The sequence below is a fragment of the Phaseolus vulgaris genome, chromosome 4 (assembly GCF_051622355.1).
Source record: "Phaseolus vulgaris cultivar YP4 chromosome 4, ASM5162235v1, whole genome shotgun sequence".
NCBI classification, from domain to species: Eukaryota; Viridiplantae; Streptophyta; class Magnoliopsida; order Fabales; family Fabaceae; genus Phaseolus; species Phaseolus vulgaris.
The window spans coordinates 16856395-16883336 of NC_143501.1; the positions used below are offsets into that span (position 1 = coordinate 16856395).

Genomic DNA, 26942 nt, shown 5'->3' on the forward strand with positions numbered 1-26942 from the left:
GCTTAGGCGTTATAGAGAATGTTTTACTTGTACTAGATCTGAATGTACTAAACACACCCTTAGGCCCATTAACACTCTTTGTTGACCTGACCAGACCTTATACGTGTTAAGTATATGAATGAAAGTCAATGCACACATACCTAGAGTCCACTCATGTGGTCCATCAACTCGACCCTACGAACGAGCTGACCTGTTTGACACCGACGTCGATGTCCGATCACCGAACGCTCTGGTCCAGTACAAAAATAAATAAGATAATTTGTAAACTAGTTCCACTTAATAAAAAATAACATTATTACATTAAGGAAAAATTCATCTTATTAGATTAATGTGACTCAATTGTTTATTTGAAATCTATTTTTCGGAAGCTATGCAATATAGTAGAAGTTTTTATTTTTTATTTGTTTTAAAACTCTCACTTATTTAATTTTACTAGTCCCAATTTAAAAGTATTTTATTTCTTAGATGTTTCAGAAAAGAAAAAGATATTGGCGTTTCTCTGAAAAAAGGGTGAAAAAGTAGAAACAGTTATTGATTTGGGATGAAAAGAGTTGAAGCTTGTCTTGGCGGTGTGAATATCCGTGAATGTGGTGTGTAGTAGGCATGGGACCCGTGTGCAATCAGAAGAGAGAGAAACTCAAACTCAAAAATCAAAATAAAAACAAACTCAGAACAAATACTTCAACATCACGACAGTGTCACATAGTAAAACACAGCTAGCACCGAACGCGGAGCATCACCTAACGTTATTTCTTGCCGATCACTTTTTTTTTTTTATCAAAATAATTTCTTATTTCTCACCACTCTTTTAAACCTTCTTCATTCACCTCTCTCTCCTTTCAAAACCTTCCTCTTTCTTCTCTCTCACAAACTCTACTGTGCTTCTCTTTGCAATGGACAAGGCTTTCTAACATTCTTCTTCTCCTTCTTCTTCTCTTCAGGTTTGTCTTTTCTCTTCTCATTTACCTCAATTTTAATTCATCTTATTTTCTTCTAAATTATAATCATTTTTTTCTATTTTAAATACTTTTTTATTAGTAGTGAAATGTAGATTTTTACATCAAACTACACCATCCTCTTAAATTATGTACTACCTTCTGTACTTGCAAAACTTTCCCTTTTCGTTTTTATAGTTTTGAGTGTTTTATTTTAATTTTATAATTATTCTTTTTCTTTGTCTTTATTCACAAATCTGCCTGGCCAAATTTTAGACTACATCAAGGTGTCACTACAGATAGTAAATAAAAAAAGTTTTTTTTTTTTTAATGAAGATATGAAATTGTTTAATATTCTGAGTTCTGTATGAAGTATTTGAATTTTATAATGTGTTTTCTTTTGCTGACTTTTTTGTTTGTTTGTTTGTTCAGGTTTGAAATTTTGAAATTATTGTAGAGGTAAGGTTTTGTTCTACTTCTTCTCCTTAGATTTTTATAAAATGGCTTAAACTCTTTTAATGGGTGATGAAAATTGAATGTGTTGTTCACCTTCAGTTTGCCACCAGCTATTACGCACGCCAAGTGTTTGATGAAATGACACATTTTCATCTCAGTTTTTTATTTCAAGGAAAAAAAAAGGGAAATGGTGATTTTGCATTGAAGTAATTTTGAAACCTTCATTATTTTAATTTCTTAACTATGTAAAATCATTTTTTTAAAATTTATTTTTTACTTCTTTTCTCTGTAGTTTTCAAAAACTGGAATATTCAAAGTTTCAGAAACCGATATGGTAAGCAAAATGTTTTATTCGAATAATATATTTATTAAAATTTGATCCATTGTAATATATTTATTAAAATTTTATCCATTTCCTCCCAATAATTGTTTTATATAGTTTTTAAATATATAATGAAAATCAGAGAAGTTATATAATGTGTCGTTTCTCTTTCATGGTGAACACCCTGCTTCTTTCAGTGGGGCCCACGACATGGGTAATCACTCCTACTAATAACCGATTTCGAAACCATTCACACTCATTCATCCTTCAAACAAACACAACCTTAAAATCAGAAGAAAAAAAAACACTATTTTTGTTTCTTTTTTTCTCTTCCATTTTCTCACTTCTCATCTTCTCAGGGAAAAAAAAAGGAAAAATGATCGGAAACTTCATCGACGACATTGACTGCGGCAGCTTCTTCGATCAAATAGACGACCTCCTCGAATTCCCCGCCGAAGAAACAGCCGCCATTGACACTACTGCTGTCGCACCGCTCGCTCCTCCGACAAACTTCTGGTCCGCCGAGTCCGACTCGTTCCACGCCGCCAACGCGGTATTTTCCGGCAACACTGTGCCGGACCTCTCGACGGAGCTCTCTGTTCCGGTGAGATTCCAAACTCTTCTGACATCTCATTCGTCCACGTGTGCGCTGAAAACGCGGTCACGCGCGTTTCGTGAACCAGTTGCGTGTAGTTTTATCAACGCCCCTGGTTTTGGTGGTGTTTTTATTACATGTCTGTTACTCTGCATAGTTGTATGAAAATTGGTTCTACTGCTTGTGTTTCTCTGCTCAGACTTTTCAATTTTTTTCCTCTTTTCAATAGTCCAAACTTATCTTTAATTTGGGTTTTGGAGTTACACACTGTTTTAAACGTTTCAGTCAAGGAATCCTTTTTAAACACTGTCGTTTTTCAATATCATTAATTACACATACTTTACTTTTATCTTTATTTTGCTAACAAAATATTTTTAACACAACTTTTAATAAATAAAAAAGTGTACTTGTAAATTTTATCCATTTGGGACAGTATTTAATTAAAACAATTTTTAGTAAAATTATTTTGTTTTTAAAAATTTAATATGCTGGGGTGATTTTTTCCACTGCAATCAATAGAAACCATCACTCCTAAAGTAATTAATTTAATATTTTACACAGGAGTACTTCTTAAAAGTTATCCTATCCCGTCCAAACACATTAAATGCAAAGTTAATGTATTGAAAATGTTGCATAAAAGAAATTGGTGGACTTGTGGATAAATTATGAATCTGAATTATTAAAGTAATAATTATTTTAAACATTATTAGAGGACGTGTGAAAGAGTTTTTTGATATACTATTTATATGTATTTTATATAAGTTAATAAACTTATTATATGTATGTATTATTATTATTATTTTCGTTTTATATTGGTACATTTAAATAATATTCGTCTCCCTAATTTTTTTCTTTGAAAAAATCTAGTTTTTTTTTAATATTTAGTTTTCGCCGTCAAACACCTTGATCACAATATTCTCAAACATAATTTTGGATTTGGGAGGTTGCATTAGTTAGGGAGTAGTACAAATTTCTAGATATTCTTAGACAAGGGTAGTTTGGTCATTTGGTGGACACTTGATTGTGTCGGTGAGAAACAAGGGCACATCCTCCACTTCAATGGTGGGGTTGGGTGGCTAAATTATTATGAATATCATTATTGACAGTCACGTGATTGGCATGTGACGCCATAATGACTATTTACAAAGGTTGTCACTCACTCTTCATAGTAGCCACTCATGCTTCATGAGCAAATGTTATTTGGTCAAAATCTGTTAATGTGTATGTGATAATTAGTTAAAGAATTCATTTTTATGATAAATAAATTAGTCAAATTTTACTTTATATTCCTCTCTTTCATTCACTTTACAATATATACTTTTCTTTTTTCAGTTTCTTGTGCAATTATATAAGTAGAGGAAGTCAGTAATGTCAAAACATTACTTTGAAAATTATTTTATCTATTAGTTTTTTAATTAGTGGAAAACCTATGAAAAAAAATGTATTTAGTGAAAGTTACTTGATAAATACATTTTCTATTCCATCATAATTTCTGTAGTTTAAATTTATTTTTATTCAGAAAGAGAGAATAATTAGGAATAAATTAGAAATTAAAACATTAATGTTTCATTAAATGTGATAATGTGAATTAATTTGTTTTTTTTAAGAAGTTTTAGGGAATGAGTACCATATGAGTAATATTTGTATATAAAAAAAATTCATTCTTGATTTTTTAAACAATGTTTAAAGTATTTTGCTAGCATTCTTTATTGTTGGTCAAACCCTAAACCCTAAGTCCAACCTTTTCAATATTCCATTACACAAGAGCTTAAAATTTTGATTAATGGGGTTGTTTAAATTTTCTGTCCACTCTTTAGAATGTTGAAAGAGAGAATTTTGGACTAATGAATTTATTTCAACTTTCAACAAATTTTATTATAAAATACTTTATAAATATGATATAGGAGTACATGCAACAATATATATATATATATATAACATAGTTTTTTTCCTTGTATATTTTCTCATTCACATTATTTATTGCATTTCAAAGTTAGCTCTTGCTTTCTCTTTGTTGTAAAATTTGTTGAACAAATAGCGTTAGCAGCATCTATAGCTTGGGAAAGTTAAACTCTAACTATGTTTCACATTGTCCTTATTCTAGTATGAAGACATTGTACAATTGGAATGGCTGTCAAATTTTGTTGAGGACTCTTTCTCTGGTGGAAGTCTCACCATGCAGCAAGAGCAGCCACAATGCACCAACAAGGAGGACATAACTCATGCCCAATTCCAGACAGCAAGTCCAGTCTCAGTCCTTGAAAGCAGCAGTTTCTGTTCTGGGGAGAAGGCTGTACCTCGTAGCCCAGAGATTTTCATCCCCGTGCCATGTGGACGTGCACGCAGCAAGCGTGCACGTCCGACAGCCTTCAATCCCCATCCAGTGATGCAGCTGATCTCGCCGGCGTCTTCCACCGGCGAGAACACGCATCACAACACCAGCACCTGCAAGGCCTCCTCAGACTCTGAGAATTTTGCCGAGTCCCCTATCAAGACACCAAAGCAGGCCTTTGGTGAGCACAAGAAGAAAAAGAAGATCAAAGTGACTTTCTCAGCAGGTCAAGACCAGAATGGTGCACCATCACAGGCAGTGAGGAAATGTGTGCACTGTGAGATAACCAAGACACCGCAGTGGAGGGCAGGGCCAATGGGGCCAAAAACACTCTGCAATGCTTGTGGCGTGCGCTACAAGTCAGGGCGGCTCTTCCCTGAATACCGGCCAGCTGCCAGTCCAACGTTCTGCGCAGCTGTGCACTCCAACTCCCACAAGAAGGTCCTTGAAATGAGAAACAAGTCAGACACCAAATCTGGTTTTGCAGCAGATTCAGCTTCCTCACCAGAACTTATTCCAAACACTAACAGCAGCCTTTCCCTGGAATACATGTGAAAGGAATGATCCTAGTTGGAGGTTCTCTGATTCTGTTTCAGTTTCTCTTGAGTCATGTCTCATACAAGACTTTGAATTGCATTCTGCAAACTGCAATAGTGAGGTTTTATAGGTATCTGCAGCTGCGTTGTGGTTGCCGTTGTGACTGCATTAGCCATATTTGTCCACAATTTTGGTGCATGACAATACAACCACAAGTTTAAACCTTAGTCTTGTGTTGTTTCTTATTTTTCATTTATTTTCTCATTGAGTTTTGTACAGGGCTGGAATTGGGTGATAGGAGCATAGAATATGATCATAAGTTAGCTATATTTAGAAGAGGGTTGTAATGAGAACTGAGGAAGAAGGGATATAGAGATGCAATTCAAAGAGGATAGAGTCAATAGTGTTAGCCATTTAGGTTTAGTAATCGTAGCAGTACTCAGCAGGCGTCATAGAACTGGTTGTTACTTTTCTTATTTTCATCATTTTTCATTTATTTCTGCTTCTAAATATCTTTCTCTGTAGCAATTCTTTTTGCAGTTCATTTGTAGCCAAACTTATGAGTTGAACTTCTGGAATTTGCCTTCTTTTTTAATGTTTGTTTTGGGAATATTCTTTCCTAGTATCCGCAAGTTATGCTTTTGAGCAATACTTGAAAATGCAGTTTATTTGAAGTATAAGAATATTCATCTTCATCCATTCCAACTTTAGTATTAGATTCTCCCCAAGTTGTTCATATTGCAATATTTTTCAGCTGAGCAAACCCTGCATGCACCAATGCTTGCAATATTGGTACCAATAAACTCCCACTACATGAATCACTTCCTTTTTTTAACTGTTTCTGGTTCCTGGTGTTATTATAAGTCTAAAAATTGTAATAGTTTGCCAAAAGCTTGGGAAAAGAGGATTCATATTTCTCAACCTTGAATCGAATCATGTTTCATATAAGTGAAAGAAAACCTTAAGAAATAACTCATTATTACATAGTTAATCAAAAGGACAGAAGAAAAAAGCTGAAAAACAAGAAAGTAGTTATCCTCTGTAATGGAACCTTACCTGAGTGAGAGAAGAAGCCACAAAAGTTAGCAACAAAAGGGAAAAAGAAAGAGAAATGGTGGGAGAAGAAATGATGATGATGATTGATAAAACACATTCATGCCTTGAAAGGTAAGACTAATGCTCCTATGTTAATCCAATTATGACATTGGTGGACTCTTTGTGAGGATTTGGCAACATGTCATGATCTCATGCTACTTTACAACCGACAATTAAATTAAATGATGGTAATTTGCTGCTAAATTTAGTCCATTGCATCAATCATTTCATGGGAATTTTTCTTTCAAAAATGTCACACACATCAATCTTGCTGTAAGTTATGCATCATCTTAACAACTTTGATAGAGACTTGTTAAGGGCTGATTCCTCTCCTCCTCCAACATCATTTGTTTTTACTCTCTGCTATTATTCTATACATGCGAGAGTTAGGTCAATTTCTGCACCAACCTCTTCTGCATAAAATTACTGTTACTATTCCAATGTAATTTTTTCTTCCAATGCTATATATATATATATATATATATATATATATATATATATATATGTGTATATATCTCTATCAAAGTAGGGTTCATACGAAAGGAGTGCACGCAACTTCTTCTGTCTCTTGAGGGAAAAACCATTAAATCAAAGCATGTCTAAATAAAGATTAAACATAAATGTCATAATCAACTTAAAAGGCTTAATTATATAGTAATAACATTTTATTTATGAATATAATATAAAGTAAAACCTTTTTTTAAATTGTGTAAAATTATTTTTCAAAAATAACATATACTTGATTTCTATGAGGAATTACTAACACACTCTCTCAACAAACACTTGCTAAGATAGACTTTTAAATGATTCTGATACCATATTACAAAGTGAACTTTTAAGTTTAACTCAACCCCATAAAGTCGGGTCGTGATATGAGGTTTGTACCAATTTATATACAATTGAAATGTCAGCATGTCTAACCGATGTGGGATTTCCAATTATTATATTTAGACATGATAATGAATAACACTACTACTTTGTGTCTATTTAAAAATAAATAAAAAAGTTATGCTCATACCATATGTAAATAGCTATTTATTAATATTATGTTTAGGAAGGCTAATTTGAATAATAGTACTTGTTCTAATATTCTTTTCTAAAACAATATACTTCATACAAGATGTCCATTCCATACTCATACTCGCATAGTTTGTTAGTGCAACTATTCAGATCTATCATAAAAAAAAACACAAATTTATCTTATTTTTATATAATTATAATAATTTTTTAATATTATTTTTATAAAATAAATCAAAATTATCTTTTAGAACTTTTTCAAATAAAAGTACTTTATAAATTATCTTTTATAGCTTATAAGCTCTCTATAAATTTTTAGTTAGTAAAATAATTTATTAGATTATAAATGTTTGATAAATTAGTTGATAAACCTAAAATGATATGAAAAGATATAATTGTATAAGTCTTAATATATAAATGAGATTTGTGTTTCTAATAAAAATATATAATTATATAACTATAGTTTTAAATTTTATTTTAAAATAATTAAATTACTATTAAAAAATTTAATATTTTTATTTATTTTTTTAAGTTATATATATTCTAATTTAAATAACTATTACATTGAATTTCTTTTTACAATCTTTATTTTGTGTAATTTTCATGTAGTATTATGTAATGAAACATTTGTTACTTTAATTTCTAATGTTAACTCTCTTTTTTAAATTTGAATTGCAAATTAAAAAATAACCCAACAAATATTAAAATAGATCAATGGTTAGTAGTCTATTATAAAGTTGAAACAGGTAATAATAAGTAAAACGAAATTAAGAATAAAAAAAATATTAAAATATAATAACTGAAGAAAATTAAGATATAAGTTAGAAGTTAGCTAAAATAGCTTATAGCTTATGGCTTATTAACTAGAAGTTCGTAAAATAAACTACTTTGAAATACTTTTATAATGTTCAAAATAGTTTACAAGTTAGTTAAATAATTAAGTAGCCAAATTATTGGCCTTACTAAACATATTCTATGTTGATTATTAATTTTTTTTATACACTATATTTACATATATAAATTCATATTAAATAATTGTTTAGTTTAAGTAACATATGAAATATCAATATTTAATAGTTCTAAGATGATAAATATAAAAATTTAAAAGAAAATATGAAACAAATAAAAACTTAAGGTCTATATATTAGTAAAAAAGATAAAGATATATGTTAATAAAAAATCATATTTAATTGATAATCAACTATATTAGAGAAAAAATGTTAAAATAAAGTTCAGTAGACTTTTATTGATATTGATTAGTGACGATAGTTTTTAAAGAGATCGTGTGAGGTTTAAAAGATACTCGTTTGTATCTTTACAACATAAGTATATTTAATGGAACTGATCAAGAATTGAACTTAGTTTGTCTTTACAAATGAACTAATATAAAAATTTACAATGTAAATCTTACTTTCCTCAAGTTTTTTAAAATTGCATGTTATATAAACTGCATTAACAAAAATGAGAGCTTTCAAAAGGCTAAGTTCTTAAAAATGAGAGCTTAAAAATGTGTGTCTTTCATCTAACTTTAAAAAAATAGTTGAAACAAATATCAAGAAATGAGGGAAATAGTGTCGATTTATACCTGTGAAGTTGTAAAGTTGTTCAAGAAAAAAAAAAAGTGGATTTTCCAATAGTATCAAGTCATTTTCAATATTCGTTAGCATCCATTATTTTATCAAAAAATGGTCTCTTACCTCTCAATCATTGTATGTATGACATCTTAGAAAAGGCTTAATTATGAAGCAAGCATCAACCAGAATGATCTTTAAGAAATCATCACTATTATATTTAATAGGATCTGCATAACAAAATCGAATTTCTTCTTCCATCTCTTTAATTTTGATAACAAATTTTCTCTTAGGTAGTTGTGTTTGATTTAGAAATCCCTTGAGTTTATGCTCTTCGATATGTTCAAATATGTTCTGTGATGATAAGGACTAATGAAAACAATTTGAGAACTGTAGGTTTTGAGATTATTTTCACGAACTCGTGGTGCTGTCCTATAAATGCATTGTATATTAAAACCATACTCTTTCGGAAGTTTCACATTTTGAAACATTTAAGTCTATTTTGTCTCTAAGCATTGTATTTCACTCATTAAATATCTTGATTTGTCCTTAGGTGGTAATAAGATTATGTAACATAAAAGTTGATATATTAACTATAATATTAATAAATTGGAAACACTACCAATTTAATCCTTATAAAATGTTATCGTTTCTCAAATAAAAATTATGAATATCTATTAAGTTGGTCTTTTAAGTTAATATATTTACTAACATTCAAATATTAATCTAAAGAAATTTTTAATAGTTAAAAGATTATGTAACATAATTTTATAATTTTTAGAGAACTTTATATAATTTATTTAATAGCAAAAATAAGGGACAAAATGTTGGATGTTATAGTTTTTTTAATATGTAGTTTTATCACATGTCTTCTTTTCCAATTGATTTTTTTATTCCACAAAGTAGCGAACCATCTACTTACCTTCTAATTGTTTAATCTTGCATTTTCAAAACATAATATCATGAAATTAAACAATAATAAAAATAAGTTATAAAACTCAAATTATTTTTATAAAAAAAAAAGATATTGTTTTATATTTTAAACTAAATATTAAAAAAATCAAATGATCATTATATAATTATTATTAAGAATAATTAAGATTTAAGAATTTCATTTCTATTATTTTCAAAGTTCATAATGTTTTGTTTCAGATTAGAAAATTACACAAATACTTAACAGAATAATTTTTTAATAAAAAATTAATAAAAAATCTTTAAATTTATAAAAAAAATAAAAGTTAATTAAAAAGAAAGAGAGAGGTTAGAAATAAAATGTTGAGAATTGATATGAATTGAATTTGTAGATGTACTATTCCTGCATACAATGGCGGTTAACTAGAATGAAAAGAAAAACATTTTAATATAATTTATATTTTAAATTAAATATTAAAAAAATCAAATAATTATTATATAATTATTTATTAAGAATAATTAAGATTTAATAATTTCATTTATATTATTTTCAAAGTTCATAATGTTTTGTTTCAGATTAGAAAATTACACAAATACTTAATAGAATAATTTTTTTCAATAAAAAATAATTAAAAATCTTTAAATTTATAAAAAATACTTAAAAGTTAATTAAAAAAAAAGAGGAAGGTTAGAAATAAAAGGTTGAATTGATATGAATTGAAATTGTAAATACAAAAGTGTACAAAGTATTTATAACTGTCAAACTAGAATGAGAAGAGAAACATTCTAATAACAGAAAATAACTAATTTAGGATTTTATATGTTTTAAGAGTTAACAAACTAACTCTAAATTTAGCTTACTCCAACATAAAATAGAAACAATGAAAAAGTGTTAGAATTTTTATTATTTGATAAAGGAATAACAGCATACTAAAATACCTTCAAAAAAATTTCTTATACAACCAAGGCTCGAGATACAATCATCAAATATCTACTCTTCCAATTGATCTTCATATTCCACAATTAGCGACCCAACTACTTACCATCTACACATAACAAAAACAAATGTTACTCTATAATTTCGTAAAAATAGTTCACCATTAATATAATAATATTTCTTACCATGAAATAGTGAGACGATTGAACATACAGTCTAAATAAATGTTAGGAGAAGTAAAACAATTTCAACACTTGTAGATGTTATTTTCCAATGAGTGTTGAAGTCCTCATGTAAAAACATAGCTTTATATTTGTTATAAGGGTTTTCATAGAAGTTATTTAAGTTATTGCATAGAGAGAAATATTATGAATTGAAATATGTCATATTAAGATTTGAGCCCAGACTATTAATCATTGTAGTCAATGCATTAGCATCACCCATCCAATTTACAATAATTTTATTTTCTTCACATCTTTTTCAGTGTCGATGAGAAAATCATAGAATCTTTAGATATTGATTAATAGTGTTTGTATCTTGATTGTGATAATGCTCAAATGTCACTATATTTATGAAGAATATTTATGTGCACGCATTGATATTTAAGATTTTCATTATAAACATACCATCCGAATAGGTCAAGTCAAGTAAGCTTTCATTTGGATTTTCTTCGAACTTAATACCTGCCTTTGATAGTTGGCTTGCACAATATACATGTTTAATTTCTTTGTATTCATTTGGTGTTCCGACATGAATTTTTGATGATGATATTATAGAATATTTTAAAAGATCTGTGAAGTGCCTTGGACACATGGTTGGACAAAAGGTTCCAATTCCAAGGTTCTTAAAATAGTTGAAACAAATCTCAAGAAATGAGGGAATAGTCGATTCATACCAGTGAGGTTGTAAAGTTGTTCAAGAAAAAAAAATAATGGATGTTGATTTTAATGTAGTATCAAGTCATTTTCAATATATGTTAGCATCCATTCTTATATCAACAAAGGTCTCTTCCCTCCCAATCATTGTATGTATGACATCTTAGAAAATGCTCAATTATGAAGCAAACATCAACCATAATGATCTTTAAGAAATCATCACTATTATATTTAATAGTATCTGCACGAATTTTTTCTTCAGTCTCTTTAATTTTGTCAACAAATTCTCTCATAGGTAGTTGTTGTGTTCGATTAAGAAATCTCTTGAGATATTTGAGTTTATGTTCTTCCATATGCTCAAAACTGTTGTCTACTCTTTGATGATAAGGATTAATGGAAACAATTTGAGGAGTGTAGGCTTTGGGATTATTTTCACGAATTATTTGTGGTACCCTATGCATTGTATCTTGAAACCATACTTTTTTTGAGGTTTCACATTTGAAAGCATTTAAGTCCATTTTGTCTCTAAGCATTGCTCATTAAATCTCTTGATTTGTCCTTACGTGTGGTTAACATTTTGTAACATAATATTAATAAATTGGAAAGATGACCAATTTAATCCTTAAAAGACGTTGGATGTTATACTTTTTTATAATATTTACTTTTATCTAAAAAAAATTATACAAAAAATTTACTGCTATAGTTGATGGAAAATAGATTTTGAAGAGATAAATGAATCTAATATTGGATAGTAATTATATGAATTTTAGAGTCTTATAATGAGCAATCAGTACAAGTTTTACAATGGGCTGGTGAATATGCAATACTGGTAAAACAGTTAAAAACAACTTGTATTATAATTAGTATTGATCAAACATAAAATATGGTTGACAGATTTACGATACTTCATTTGATACTAAAAGAGAGTTAGATACTTCACAGCAACAAAATAATCAACCCCACTGAAAAATAAATAAGTAGTATAAGTTTTAAGTGAGAAAGTTCAGCTAAAATTAAACTTGAGCTTTAATTGGATGTGTTGAAGCATTTGTCGAAGTCATTTGCGGCTAAATTCAACTGGCTTTTTGTAAATATTTTGTATATATTACACTGGTTAAGTCATCTAATCGACGTAATATATTGTTCTAAAACTTAATTTTTTTTAAAACTTTTTTTTTGTTAACATGGTATATTACACCGATTAAATCATATAACCAGTGTAATATACCACACTTTCATTTAAGTTTATTTTAAACTTTTTTTTTATTGTGAGTCTGGTATATTATACCGGTTGTACCATATAATTGGTGTAATATATGGTGCTAGAGAAAGGAAAAATAATTCAAAAATTTAACTCTGGGAAGCATATATTACACCGGTCAAAATAAAAAAATACCAATGAAGAAGGAAGAAGAAAGAAGAAAAAGATTATAGAAACTGGTGAATTGTTTTTTAATAGACAATATTAATGAATACTATTTCCAACTAAATTTCTAACTAGAAGCTGGTGAATTTTTTAGAAGTTTCATCATGAAGTTGAATCTCATATCTGTTGAGGTTCTTGGTTGAGGCCACTTTGCTCCTTCTGGAACCACGACACGTTTGTATCCTTGGCCTTTGTATAACATTGTGGCCACAGGATTGTCCAAGTCACAATGCAGTGCAATAGCACGACAGCTCCAACTTCTAGCATGAGACTCAGCTTTTTCCATCAGTTTTTTAGCTATTCCCTTCCTCCGAAAATTTTCCCTCACTGCCACATTTGATATGTATGCAATTCCAGTCCTACAATAAAGTCATTTGCTTATAGTCATCATCAATAAGGATTCACATGGCAAATCCACATCTGGTTTTGAAGGGTAATTGATGGTTCAAAAGGTTTATAAGACCATAACTCAGTAAATGGTCACTTTGATCCTGAGTTTGCAAAAGGGTGTCATGTTAATCTTTGAATTGAAGAAAACTAAAAGATAAAGTCTTTCAAAGTGAAAATTGACAACCATATTAGTCCAATTTTCAAAAGGTGTGTGTTTAAAGTGGTAATATACATATATGTAAGAACTGTGACAATAAAGTGAATAGTTTCAAGGACTAATGTGACAACCTGTTTACTTTACAGTAATCTAGTGGTGACTCACAATCAGTGTCAACAGCTCAGAATTTCCATAATGAAAGTTATAGTTTAACCAAGAAGAAACTTGCATGTGAGATGAAAGATTCTGTGTAATAAGTAGCTTTTCTGCTACAGCGGCATATCATCCATCCAGTTATTACTTTCAAGACAAAAAACCTGGACAAATGTATACAGGGTCTATATGTATTGGTTATAAATTTTGGACTTCATTGGTGGACAAGCTAAATATAGCTAGGGCTGTAACTTTCTTGAAAAAAATTCTGCATTTTTTGGTGTTGGTTTAAGAACTACTTTAGGAAAACATTTTCTTCTGCTTGATGCAGAAAAATATTTTGCAGATAATACAATTCCAATACTTGATGAAACATGCTGCACAACTTCATAAGAAGAGCTCACTCCCTTAAAACGTTTTTTGCCTCTTCAAGGGACAATGCTCTCTGTCCAAACAAAACTCAACCTTTTAGGACATTTTTTTATCAGGAGAAGATTCTAAATGATTTCAGGACACACACATACATATATATAGTAAAGTACTGCTGCAAGTGACAAAGTATCAAGGAAATTTTTCTGCAGAAAGTTTTGAGATCTGTGCATTATGGACCAAAGAGAAAGAATGGACAATCAAATTTAACTCAAACAGGTACACAACAACCCACATCTAATTGAAGCTTATGGCGATGAAATGCCCCCATTTATAGTTTAACGGTCAAACTACGAATCAATGCTTCAATATTGACTTCCAAATTGGAAATTTGTATGTTGAGGTAGTAATTTTATTAGCCAAGGTACAAACACAAAATGAACAATTTATTTACAATTCTTTTTCTCAATGAAGATGGTGAAGCATGAAGGCACACACACACAAACAAAATTTGAAAGCATTATATTATCTTCAGGCCTTAGATAACCCCCTTGTTAGAGGTTTTTGAATAGTTGTATTAGTTGATTTCAGTTAGTTAGTTGGTTGATTTTAGTTCATTTCCATTGCACTGTTACAAATACATGCAATTCCCTCTTGTATCATCATCATGTAATCATTCAATAGAGTGACATAGTTGTATGAAAGTAAAGCTATGTGATGTTTGGCCACATGGAGTTATTGCCTTTTCCTTCAAAACTGTGATATGATACCCCTTACTTGTCCAAGTTCCAAAAGTAAGTGTTGCAGTTACCTTCTATGTCGCCGTGGCCCCTTTCTTGGTAGAAAGTCTGCATTATTGTCTACTGTCAATATACCAGCTACATAACTCTTGTTGAGATTGAATTTTCCATCAAAACTACCAATCTTGTGACCCTCACTTCCAAATGAAAAGGACTCATCAAGTGAGGAGCCAATAACAGCCACCAAACAGATTTTTCTGCAGTGTCTTGGCCTGAAGAATCCGGCTAACATAGCTGCTAACATAGCCACCACCAATCTATCTATCCTGAGCACAAAATCTAATGGGAAGGAATATTCAGGGAAGAAGCAGTTGCAGTGAGTCTCTGCTACTCCCCAATAGTCCTCTAACCTTGCCTCGCGGACAACAATTTCGGGGGACACTGTTGGGAACAAATCAACAACTTCACTAGCCCTGCAAATTCCTGAATCCAAACACCAGATTTTTATCTCCTACTCAAGTTTCCATCTGAGTATAATAAATGGAAACCATGCATCTCCAGAATGCTTTGCATCAGGTGAAATCAAAACCTATGAATGTAACTATACTTATATGATGATCCACATTGTTGACTATAGTCAACTTGCAAAAGGGTTTGAATAAGATGAAGTGAATTGAGAGAATCACAATATTTTCAAAAGGGAAAAAAAAATAAAGCACAACCCAGTAATGCAATGAAGCTTAGGTCTGAAGCCTGCCCTGCAGAACAGGTAACTATGCAGAGAAGTACCTTTGTTGGAGAGAGAAAGGAGAGAGAATTCATTGGAGGAAGGTGAAACCTTGGAAGGGAAATAGTTTGGTTTCTTAGAACTAACATTGAAAGGTGAGAATTTGGTGAGAGTTGAGGATACAGAGATATCAAAGGGAATAATAGACAGCATTTTGTGGAGGGTCTCTGTGTGTATTGTGGAACTCCCACTTCATTGGAAATATCTCAATACTGTGTTTGTGTTTTTGTGTTTGATAAAGAGACACTGGAGATGATATATTTACACTCTTCAAAATTTATACTATCACTTAACAATTGTTTTTATTAATTTTTTATTTGATAATTTAATTTATATTGTAATTAAATTATTTAATTTAATATTTTTATTATATATAGCAGATGTAAGAGAAAATGTGGGTGTGAAAATAGTTTTTTTTCAAGAGGGAGTGAATTAGATGGCATGTGTGACAACAGAGTGAAGACAGAAGCTGATCAATCAAATATTGTTTGTTATATCAGAGATTTTTTTTAGTTATAAGTGAAATGTGTCATTTTTCCTTTGTTAAACTTTCAATAGGAAATAGTAAAATATTTTTATTTTTTTATATGAACTATTTTTTAAAAAGTCGCATTTTTATATTATAAAATCAAAATAAAATTAGAAAACTTTTTTTTATTTTATATAATTTTATAAAATTAAAAGAGTTTAAAATAAGGTGGTGTTATTATCACCACAAAAAAAATTATTAAATAGAAACTAATTTTAGAGATAAAAAATAATTAGTTGCTATAGTAACTAAATTAAAAACCATTTTAAAGACTAAAGAAATTATTAGTTTCTAAATTTGTTTTTACTATTGATAAATAGTTTTTAAACTGGTATGTAATTAGATACCGAAGTTTTTTTACCAAATTTAGAATCTAAATAATTGTTAGTTAAAACCTTGGTAGAAACTAATTTAGAAACTAATAATTTTTTTTAGTCTCTAAAATGGTTTCTAATTTAGTCACTATAGCAACTAATTATTTTTTGTCTCTAAAATTAGTTTCTATTTAATGATTTTCTTGTAGTGTATAATTAAAAATTGTTAGGTTAAATTTCATTAGACATGATTATTTTGATGGCTTATGAAACAAACTATAAAATATGAAAATTGTTTTTTGTTTTTTGTCTTTTCAGCATCACACAAATGTTGTGTTTGTTTGGTTTGATAACAACATAACAACATTCGTAAAGCATTTTGTGTTCGTAGTCTCATCCGATAATGTAAAGCATTTTGTGTTCTTAGTCTCATCCGATAATTTAATGCTTGGACAAACAATGGAAATATATAGTCTCAAACATTTCATGATACTTCTTGAATATTATGAATGTTTATTCTATATGTTCAAAGAATGTTCATCCTTCCCACTTTAAATGTGGATATTGCGAATAATTGTCTACATTAAAGATCTTTTGAAGAATGTACTAAAGTTATTCCACACTAATAACCATTCTGAGCAAACGAAATGTTTGCCTTGCGAAGACCATCATCCTCGTAGAGTCTTATGCTTTACTCCAATTTTCATAAAAGCTTACTTAGGTCTAATAAGTCATGTTGTATATATGTTGCTTGAAGAATACATACGCAATTAATGTTACATGAAGAACATTTAATGCATCTCTAAACTTGAATGTTGATAGTCGCAACATGAAGAAGATGACTTCTCCTAGGATCCTAATGACTACAAAGGATTCTCAATGACTTTCTCTTATAATCCTCTAAATAGCATATACCCATAAAGAAGAAAGGTTGACGACGATAATGTTATTAACGCTCTTGCAATCTTTAAGAATCCTTGTGCCCTAGATGTGAAAAAGAACATCGGTTGTATTACTTAATTAATCTAGAAGAGTCAACATTATTAGAGTGAAGTCTTACATAACCTTATTGATTTTAATTTAGTTTTTTTAAACAATAAAGTGTAAACTTAAACATGCTTCATTTATAAGACAATAGTTTTTCAAACAAATCATTTGAGACACAAATGTTTTGCCTAACCGACAATACAACAATTGTGTTCTCTTGCTTCGTCTTACAAGAAAAGTTATGGTCATATGATACACTTAGTTTTTAAGCTAACATTGTACATAACAAAAACATTTATGAGCTTATTACGTGTTGCAGAGAATGAACATGTTTTATAGGGATATGATAAGATCACTTAGGTAAGAACCTAGTCCTCAAAACTTCGCATAAAGTTAAGAGGGTTGAATCCTCTAGAGCCTTTGAGGCTATTGAAAATGCTGATTTAAAGTATGATGACTCATCATCCAAAAGTTCAAAAAAGTGTGAAAAAAATAAACTACAGGAAAGATGGTCTAGCAAAGACATTAGGAAAAATGTAATATGATTTGGATGTTAGAAACCTTAGACACATCAAATATGAATGTCTAGAACAAAACCAAGGAGATACGGAAAGAGATGAAAAGAAAAAAGTCTCAAAAAAAGAGTTTTATGTCTACCTGAAAAAATCTTGATCTATCTTATTCTAAATCTATAGAGAAGACTCACATATGTCTCATGAGAGACGCTGAGGACAACCCAAATTTAGATGAATCTGATGAAGATGTAAGTTTGTTTGATATTTACTCTCTTTATAAAAGCATATATTATAAGAAAATTGTATCATATAATGCACATATCTAAATAGTCTAAATAGATAAAAATATAAATAAAGAAAGAAATTTATTAAAAAAATGTAAACATTATAGTATATCGTGACAAATTTCTTTAATCCTGCTCTATCGTAGAAGTGTGAAAAAAATTATATTTTAAAAATTTAGTTCGGAAGATAAATACGTTGTTAATTCATCTTAATATATGTGCTTAAATAATTAATTTGTTTATTTTTTTTTAACTCAAGTAATTTAGTATTATAATGAACTCGACATTACCTTATTATTAACTAAAGTGTTAACTAAATATAATGAAAAAAATATTTTTCTTAGCCATATATATGATTATGCTAACATACTTTTTTATTGTATTTAATTTATATTATTATTTTTTATATTTAATTTTGTGTCAGTTCAACCAATACTATATTATTGTTGTTGTTTAATTTAAAATATAATATCTATTTAAGTGTAATTTGGATTTATACAAATTACTTTTTACTATTTTTTAACGTCAACACAGAATGTGCTTAGTCGATTTTAAGTTATATTTGACATGGATCTAAATAATACAAATTTTACAAATTCTTAATATCATTAAGGTAAAATATAATTATTATAGTGAAATTATTCAAAACCAGAAATTTGAACCCTATATTAAAAAAACGGGACATTTTCCTCTACGAAATTGTTTTATTAATGGAAAATGTTGTTGTACTTCAACTCAATGGTACATGATGCTATTGATAACTTAATCTTCATTACACATTATTAATTACTATTAAACTTGCTATTAATGTTTTCCAATTACGTTTTCAATTTGGATTATTTTATAATAATTGTTACATAGATTTCAATTGAATGCTTGTTTATATTATAATCGTTAGTTATCATTTATGAGAACAAGTTAGAAGTGAAACTTATCACTAATCAGTAAACATCAATATGTTTTTTATTCCAAATTGTTTCATTCAATAAGTGGAAAACATTCATTAAACTAAACGTTAAAAATTGTATTATGAGCTATAAGTGAAGCTTTATTCATCAGATACTTCAACAAGAAAAAGTGATTTCAAGACCAATATTCAATGGCATCATTCAATTCCTTCTGTGCTGTTGTGTTCTTTCTCATAAGTTTTAACTTATTAATTGAAAAATTAGCTGCTTCAGAAATCTTGCTACCATCTAAGGATCCTTCTTCTTCTAGGGTTAACTATGCACCAAGGCCATTGTCACCATATGGAACATACTTGAGTAATTGTGTAAAAGAGTTGAAGCCAAAGTGTGGTGAACAAATATTTTTTGCAGTAATTGTTGGAAACCAGACAGTTAGCAACTATTGTTGTCTCAGTCTTGTCAATGATATGGGAAAAACATGTCACTATGATGTGACAACTTATGCAGCAAATTTACCAGCATATAAGAAGAACAAGACTCAAATTTTGAATAGGTGTGACAAGATTTGGAATTATTGTAGTTCTTTAGGTTCGGCTCCTTATGTTTCTAAGTTTGATTCTGTGTAATGATGGAGACTATGAGAGAATTTAGTGCAAGTAGTTACAAATCTTTTATCATCACAAGCTTGTGAAATAAATGAGTCAAAAAATTCAACCATTATTTGCTTTCATATATTGTCTATAATAGATTTAGAGCTCATCAAATCATTCAAGTAACATACTTACATGTCAATATATACTTTGTATTTGTAATGAATGGGATATATGATTTGTAAAAACTTTAAGTATGTGAAATAAATTTGATCATATTTAACACCTTACATAATTGTATAGTTGAAACTAATTAGACCTAGATGATTTAATGGAAAAATGACACTTTTGATAAAAAAATAATAATAAACTAAGATAAAATGGTATTAAATCATTTTCATGACAATGAACAACTCAGACAAATGTAAGATATATAGAGGAAGTAAGAAATGGTATGAGAATGAATTGCCAAAATGTAACATAGTTTTTTTATGTATTTAATTTTAAAATAATTTTGACATTTTGATTTTGATTGTTTGTTACTAGAAAAGATTAATGTTTGTAGCGTTTACTTTTTAGCTAATAAAAGTATTTGCAACTTTATTAACAAAATTTATTTGTAAAAAGATATGTGTAATACAAGTTCTTGATATTTTATGAAGTAATTTTAAAGTATATAATAAATATTTAAAATTCAACAAAAACTATGTCAATGAAAAAAAGCAAACATTTATTACATAATTCTGAATAAACATTTTATTTTATTAGTACTTAGGAGATCTTTTATACAATTTTGTAATAAAAAAAATATTTATATACAACTATCATATTCAAATAAGTTACAAAACACTTTGGATTAAGTTATTATTTCTATAATTATAACAAAAAATAAAACAAATTTTGATTTTATAAGAATCAATTATAAATAAATTATTTCTTTTAATAAATACTTTTTTAAGTTTAAACATCATGGCTATAGTTTTGTGATATATATTATAAGGTTTACTTAAAACTGTGGTTTCTTACAAAGTTAAAAAATTTAAACTTTAAATCTACTTTTGATATTCATGTTTTCGTCATGGTGTAATATTAGTCTTTATAAAAAAGATTAATTATATATTTTATCTTTCAATTTTTTTCTAAGTACAATCTAGTGTATCATAAGGAGCCCAGTACAATTTTTTTTTTAAATTAAATAATGTTTAAATATATTTATTTTTAAACTTCGGTGAAACCAATATAATTTTTATTATACCACAATCCTTCACAGATGCAACATGTTAACCTATAATGAAATTATGTGAATAAAAAATATTCCTAACATTCAATTTCTAATTTAAAACTAAAAAAAGATTGAATTTAGCCTTTAAATTGTATTAATTGATAAATTTTATTCCCACAATTAAGAAAATGGTAAGATGATCCTTAAAATCACAAATGATGAATATATTTAATCCCTGGATTTTAATGATCGATCAAATTGGTTTTTGAAAATTAAAAAAAATTACCATAATCAATTACCAAAATAATCTAAGTTTTGTAAACACAATTTATTAATGTGCCAATTTAAACTTTTTTTTCAGCCTCATTAGAGGACATCATCAAGTAAATTGATTAACAATATAAAACTTTTAAAGATCTTGTCACTATTTTACAATTTCCAAATCAATTTTGAACAAAAATGGTTTTAGTTATTGATTATGAAGTGGTGTGATGTATAATTAGATTTTTTATTATAAAAACAAATTAGTAGTAAAATCCAGTATCTTTTTTCAATTACAGTATAAAATGTTTATTCGACACAATAAGACTACTTAAAATTGCTTCAACTTGAAATAAAATCTGGACACAAAATTAATTTCTCAACATAAAATCAAACATTCAAAATTTACCTAAAATCCCATTAAATGATATTTTAGCATGACTCTGAAAAATCTAACACAAACCCAAACACACAATATATTAATTGATAATATACAAAATGATAGACAATTATGTCCTTTTGTTGATGTCAAAAACCAATTTAAGTAACCATTAAAATTTCATTAACTAAATTATGGTTTCTCTCTTCTTTAAACAAAATAAGTAACTGTAAGATCTCATCAGAGTCAATAAATTTACGTAGCATTTAACCTCCCTATGCAGAATAAGTTTGCATGCTTATGAGGATTGTGCATGTTTATTGCTATAGATAGAGAAATGGAGTTGATTTGCCTCAAAACTCATTTCTATCATGGCCAACTCTAAATTATTGCTATATTGCATTAGATAACTCTTGCTTCTTAACTTCATGTTGACATTTACTTGGAAAGTTTCCATAGTTTGAGATATTATAAACATCGGAACTAAAAGTTTCAAGCTCATGCCTTGAAATTGAAGAGCAACAATATTTGAAAGGATCTAAAAAGCCATGAATAGGATTTGCAACAAGCAGGGCCATCAATCCTCAAAGTTATATGCCATACATAAACAGCTAAAACCCTTTCCAGCTGCTTCTATTTGGAGGCTAGTGACCAGAAATTCAAAATAAATGAGGGAGAAGCAGCAAACCAGCTCATAAATGCCATTGCCGTTGCTGTTTCAAATCTGCTACAATGGTTCTGTGCACAGTCATTCAAATCGTTGCCAATGAGAACTGTGATACCAGCAGAAGCACATGCTGCAGAAAATGTAAGTGTTGAAGTAATCTGCAGCAAAATTCCACATATGAGTGCCTCTGCATTATTTTCATGAATTCCAGTACAGTATACCACATTACTAAAACAAATACATATTCCCAATAATAGGGTAGCTGAAAAAGTTAACTTCAGCATCATCCCACTTTACTTAAGTGCAAATAGTATATGTAAATAACTAAATAATCGGTTCCATAGTTAAAATGTATTTTGCCAATATACCGTGTTAAATCTTTATAGCATATTATATTAGTCTGATAGTCAGGTAGAAGTCTTACATTTTTTATTTCCTAGAAATGATGTTTGTCCCTGGTTGAAGAGAGACAACTATCATGTGTATGGTTATATTTATAATGCACAATGACTGAACTCGTTCACTACCTCTGCTACCATGGTTACAACTTTCTTGGATACTTAAACTACCCAGAGACAGTTTCTTGCCAGTGTCCAAGACAAGTGTACTGAGGATAGCACCAATTTTACAAGATTAATTACACAAGCTAACAGAGTGTTCCAGCATTGTCTTACCCCATCACCGATAGAGAATAAGCGGACGACTCTAATGTTTCGGTAGCCACGCCGTACTAAAATGGCATAGATATCAGCAACTGCCAGAGAGAGGCTCCACAAACTTTGCAGGCTGACAGCAGCAACTAGGTATCTAGCACAACAAATACAACAAAATCAGTTATGCTACGTTGAAAATGTAGACTGTGAATGTAGATATCATCAAATCCTATCGATCTGATCGCCTTTGGAATATGACTTCCTATATAATGCAGTATTCATATACTCTCGAATCTTATTTTCATTCCAAGTCTTAGATTTAAGACTCCTGGTTAATACAGTGTACATAGTCTTCTTAAAATAAGTTATTCCTCCCAAATAGATTAGAAAGCAAAGGCTTGAACAGATCAACAATTGTGTCTTCAGATGGAATAAAATTGCTAAAATCTGAACCTTATGCCACTGAGGTCGGGTACAAATATTCAACAATGCCATTAAGATTCATTAAAAGACAGATATTTAGAAAGTCTATTGGGGTCTTTTCAATGGACTCTCTGAAGTTTTCTTCAGTTTTCCTCTACCTTATTAGTTGGACTATATTCCATTTGATCCACTTTTCTCCCTAGAGCCTCAATTGATTTTCCCTAGCATCACCAAACCAACTTAAGTGTGTATACAACATACTCCTCTCATTAGGTGTTAGTCCAACTTTCTCGCAAATTTATTCCACCACAATTTTATCTCTTCTTGAAAGTCCACCCAACCAACTTAGGCATGTGGCAGACCTCATAACAGAAAACTAGAGGAAATACCAACCATCCAGACAAATCCGAAGACAGTGTATTTGGACTATTCAAGAGAGGAGAAAATAGGACATAAATGGTAAATAAATTCTAAGGGCTTGGATTGGTGACTTTGCAAGAAGCCTAGGTATCCCACCATTTTATGAAGACCGAATTTTCTGCGGCTATTGAGTTGCTCAAGAGGAGGAGAAATTGATCTGACATAAATTGAAGAAAAGACAACCAAAGCTTGATTAAAGTGGTTTGGAGATGTTCATAAAAGAAACCGGTAGGAAGAATAAATTGCATGGTTTATAATTCTAAGAAAAGGGGAGATAGAGACCAAAAAGAAAACATTTAAGGAAGTTGTTAACAAGAATCTCAAGGTGAATAACATCTCAGAAGATTCTTCTGAGATGAACAATTTCCAAATTTGCTCTCTTTAGCAGGAACCTGAGACCATTAAACTCCCATCAATTTCTTACTAAATTCATTGCATTTGACGAAAGTAGAGAAACTCATCACCCCTTGTCTTTTTTTAGTAGAGTAAATTACTTTGACACCCTAAAGCTTTTTCAAATTACACCGATACCTCTCCTTTTTCTCTCCCAACATCAATCTCTTTAATTGTTTGAAAAGCATTAATTGAAAACATTCCGTCATGTACCTTTGCAAGGAAAGTTGTTATAAGCGGTAAAAAAAAAACCAAGAAGATTACATGCAATCAGAAAAAACTTAAAAGGGTATCTGCATAAGTTACTTTTATTGGCAAAAAGATACATGTATGCTCCATGTGAGACAAACACGGTCGAGACCGAAAAATCACATAGATCAACTGTGTGGAACTGTTGTAGCTTAAATAGTAGCCTCCACTTCAAGAACTCATCCCCACTTTACAAAACCCATTTTTGAGAACACCCCATAAGAAAAACACCTGGCTTGTTGATTTTCAACAGCAATTACCACAACCCCAATTAAGTGAAAATCAGAAGAAAAAAAAAAGAAAATGAACTCATCCCCACTCTACAAAACCCATTTTTGAGAACACCCCATCAAAGAAAACCTGGCTTGTTGATTTTCAACAACAATTCCCACACCCCCAATTAAGAAAAAAAGCAGAAAAGAGGGATGAACTCATCCCCACTTTACAAAACCCGTTTTTGAGAACACCCCATTAAGAAAAAACCTGGCTTGTTGATTTTCAACAACAATCACCACAGCCCCAATTAAGAAAAGAAAAGGAAAAGGAAAGGGGGCAATTGAATTAATTACCGGAAGGCAGTGACGGAAGGGAAATCGGAGGTGGAGGCCATGACGGAGAGGGAAACGATGGCGAAGGAGAACTGAAGAAAGCGCAAGAGGAAGCCACCGAGGGTGCCGGGCATGCCCTGAGTGTCCTTCAAAGTGTGTCTGGGGATTGCAATTGCATGGTCAGTCAGAGGTGGGGCTTCGATTGGGTGAACTGAAGGGTGGACCATCGACATCGACATAGCAAAGCTCCAAGAACAAGAACACCAACAATAACAGAGACAAAACAAAAGGGTTTTTGGTTCTACAGGCTTTGCTTTGCTCCACCAAATGTTGGTGGTACTACTGGTGCTGGTGGAACTGTGCCACGCTTTTGCTCTTTCATCTCATTCCTTTTGCTTTTCACTTTCTTTCTTTTTTCGATAAGGTTATTACTTTTTCACTTTGTTTTGCCCTTCAAACCTATTTACTCTACTATTAAATATCAGAATCTAATCACAACTTCTTTTATTTCATGCCATTAATAACTATGGTAAAGTTTAATTTATATGAATACATGCTACATAAATGTACTCGTCAAAGTAAAATTGACTTACAAAAAGATTTTGTTTTGTTATTTTGAGGATTGTTATCTGGTAATTATTATGTATTGAATACATAAATATAACAATCATTTTATAAATACAATATAGTTATTTAATGTAAGTGTTTGGAGACTGATAATGATATCCCATCATTCGAAAAACACACTTGGTGAATTTCAAAATATTATGATGATATTTTTTTATTAAAACATGGATTTTTTTGGTAATTTATTTAGATGATGTATTAATTTTTAAAAAGAAATAAATCAACCTATTATTCATATATTTAAACTAATTTACAAAAATAATAAAAGAAAATAGATTAATGATTTTTAAGGACAAAGACTAAAATGTTTCCAACTAAGGTTAGATTTTTGAGAATTCAGAACATATCAAGTAACATTAATTTCTAATGAGGTTAAAGATAAAAAAAAGTTGTCTTAATTGTCTAGTAAATTTTATTCCAAACATCATATCTATATGTGTGTGCTGATAAAAAAAAAAAATTCATATCTATATGTGTGCCCCTGATACACAAGATTAAGGAAAATTAATGATTCGGATCAAATAAATTATAAAAAAAAGTTGTCCTTTTTGTTCAAGCTTATGAAGTTTCATTAGTGGTAGAAAAAGATGCATTTTAACTATTGGAAGAATAGATCAAATACATGAAAAGAGATCATATTTAGCAATAAAAATATATGATATGATAAATAAAGGATATTTTATAACACTTAAACGTATTTTTTTTATAGACTTATTGACTTATAATTGTTTACACATAAGGTTATGTGTAATTGTTTTTTTTAATAATTACTATAAATTGATATAATTGTTATTTAATATTCTACTCTCGTATTAATGTAATTACAGTTTTTTTTTCTAAAATTTGATATTAAAGAAAAATATATATGTCCATTTGAAATTAAATAATTGATAACATTATATTTCTTTTTTTTCATTTTATTTTTTTTAAAAAAATATTTAATTAATTTTTGAAAAAAAATTAAAGTACATGTATACCCTCAATCAAAAACAAAATAAGACAACTCAATAAAAATAAATTTATATTTATTTTTAAAATAATAATGAATATAGTTAAATTTACACACATTATATCTTCAAACCGTCTTTAATATGTTGTTTGTTTTAAGAGATGTATTATCTATAAAGAAAGTCAAGTATAAATGAGAATGTATGTTGAAATACATTTTACCCTCTAATCATTGGTTTAAAAAGGCAAAACAACAATGACTATTTTCAATTTAAAATGACGATTATATAGTCGCATTTGATGTACTCGTAGTCTTAAATTGAAGAGATAAGAAGATGACTATTTAACGTAAATTCAATTTATAAATGCAGCTATTTACCATAGCCACATTTATAAATCGCATTTACAAATGACGTTTA

General features: G+C 29.4%; 3 protein-coding genes and 1 pseudogene across 3 annotated transcripts; 1 reads left to right on the top strand and 3 right to left on the bottom strand.

Annotated features, from left to right (window-relative positions):
- The first annotated feature begins 691 nt into the window (after window positions 1–691).
- LOC137837428 (GATA transcription factor 8) lies at window positions 692–5772 on the top strand. Its single transcript, XM_068646412.2, has 4 exons — window positions 692–941; window positions 1368–1394; window positions 2073–2317; window positions 4413–5772. Exons 3-4 carry the CDS (start codon window positions 2090–2092, stop codon window positions 5193–5195), a joined length of 1011 nt encoding a protein of 336 aa, XP_068502513.2. The 5' UTR covers window positions 692–941; window positions 1368–1394; window positions 2073–2089; the 3' UTR covers window positions 5196–5772.
- Window positions 5773–10807: 5035 nt separating this feature from the next.
- Window positions 10808–11692, bottom strand: LOC137838447 (uncharacterized; annotated as a pseudogene).
- A 1233-nt stretch (window positions 11693–12925) lies between these two features.
- LOC137837427 (GCN5-related N-acetyltransferase 4, chloroplastic) lies at window positions 12926–15855 on the bottom strand. The gene is made up of 3 exons (XM_068646411.2): window positions 15609–15855; window positions 14891–15302; window positions 12926–13369 (listed from the first exon to the last, which is right to left on the bottom strand). The coding sequence occupies exons 1-3, from the start codon at window positions 15757–15759 to the stop codon at window positions 13078–13080; spliced, it is 855 nt and encodes a 284-aa protein (XP_068502512.1). The 5' UTR covers window positions 15760–15855; the 3' UTR covers window positions 12926–13077.
- A 6153-nt stretch (window positions 15856–22008) lies between these two features.
- LOC137837426 (CASP-like protein 5A2) lies at window positions 22009–25400 on the bottom strand. The gene is made up of 3 exons (XM_068646410.2): window positions 24970–25400; window positions 22937–23069; window positions 22009–22420 (listed from the first exon to the last, which is right to left on the bottom strand). The coding sequence occupies exons 1-3, from the start codon at window positions 25185–25187 to the stop codon at window positions 22229–22231; spliced, it is 543 nt and encodes a 180-aa protein (XP_068502511.1). The 5' UTR covers window positions 25188–25400; the 3' UTR covers window positions 22009–22228.
- Between the last annotated feature and the right edge of the window lie 1542 nt (window positions 25401–26942).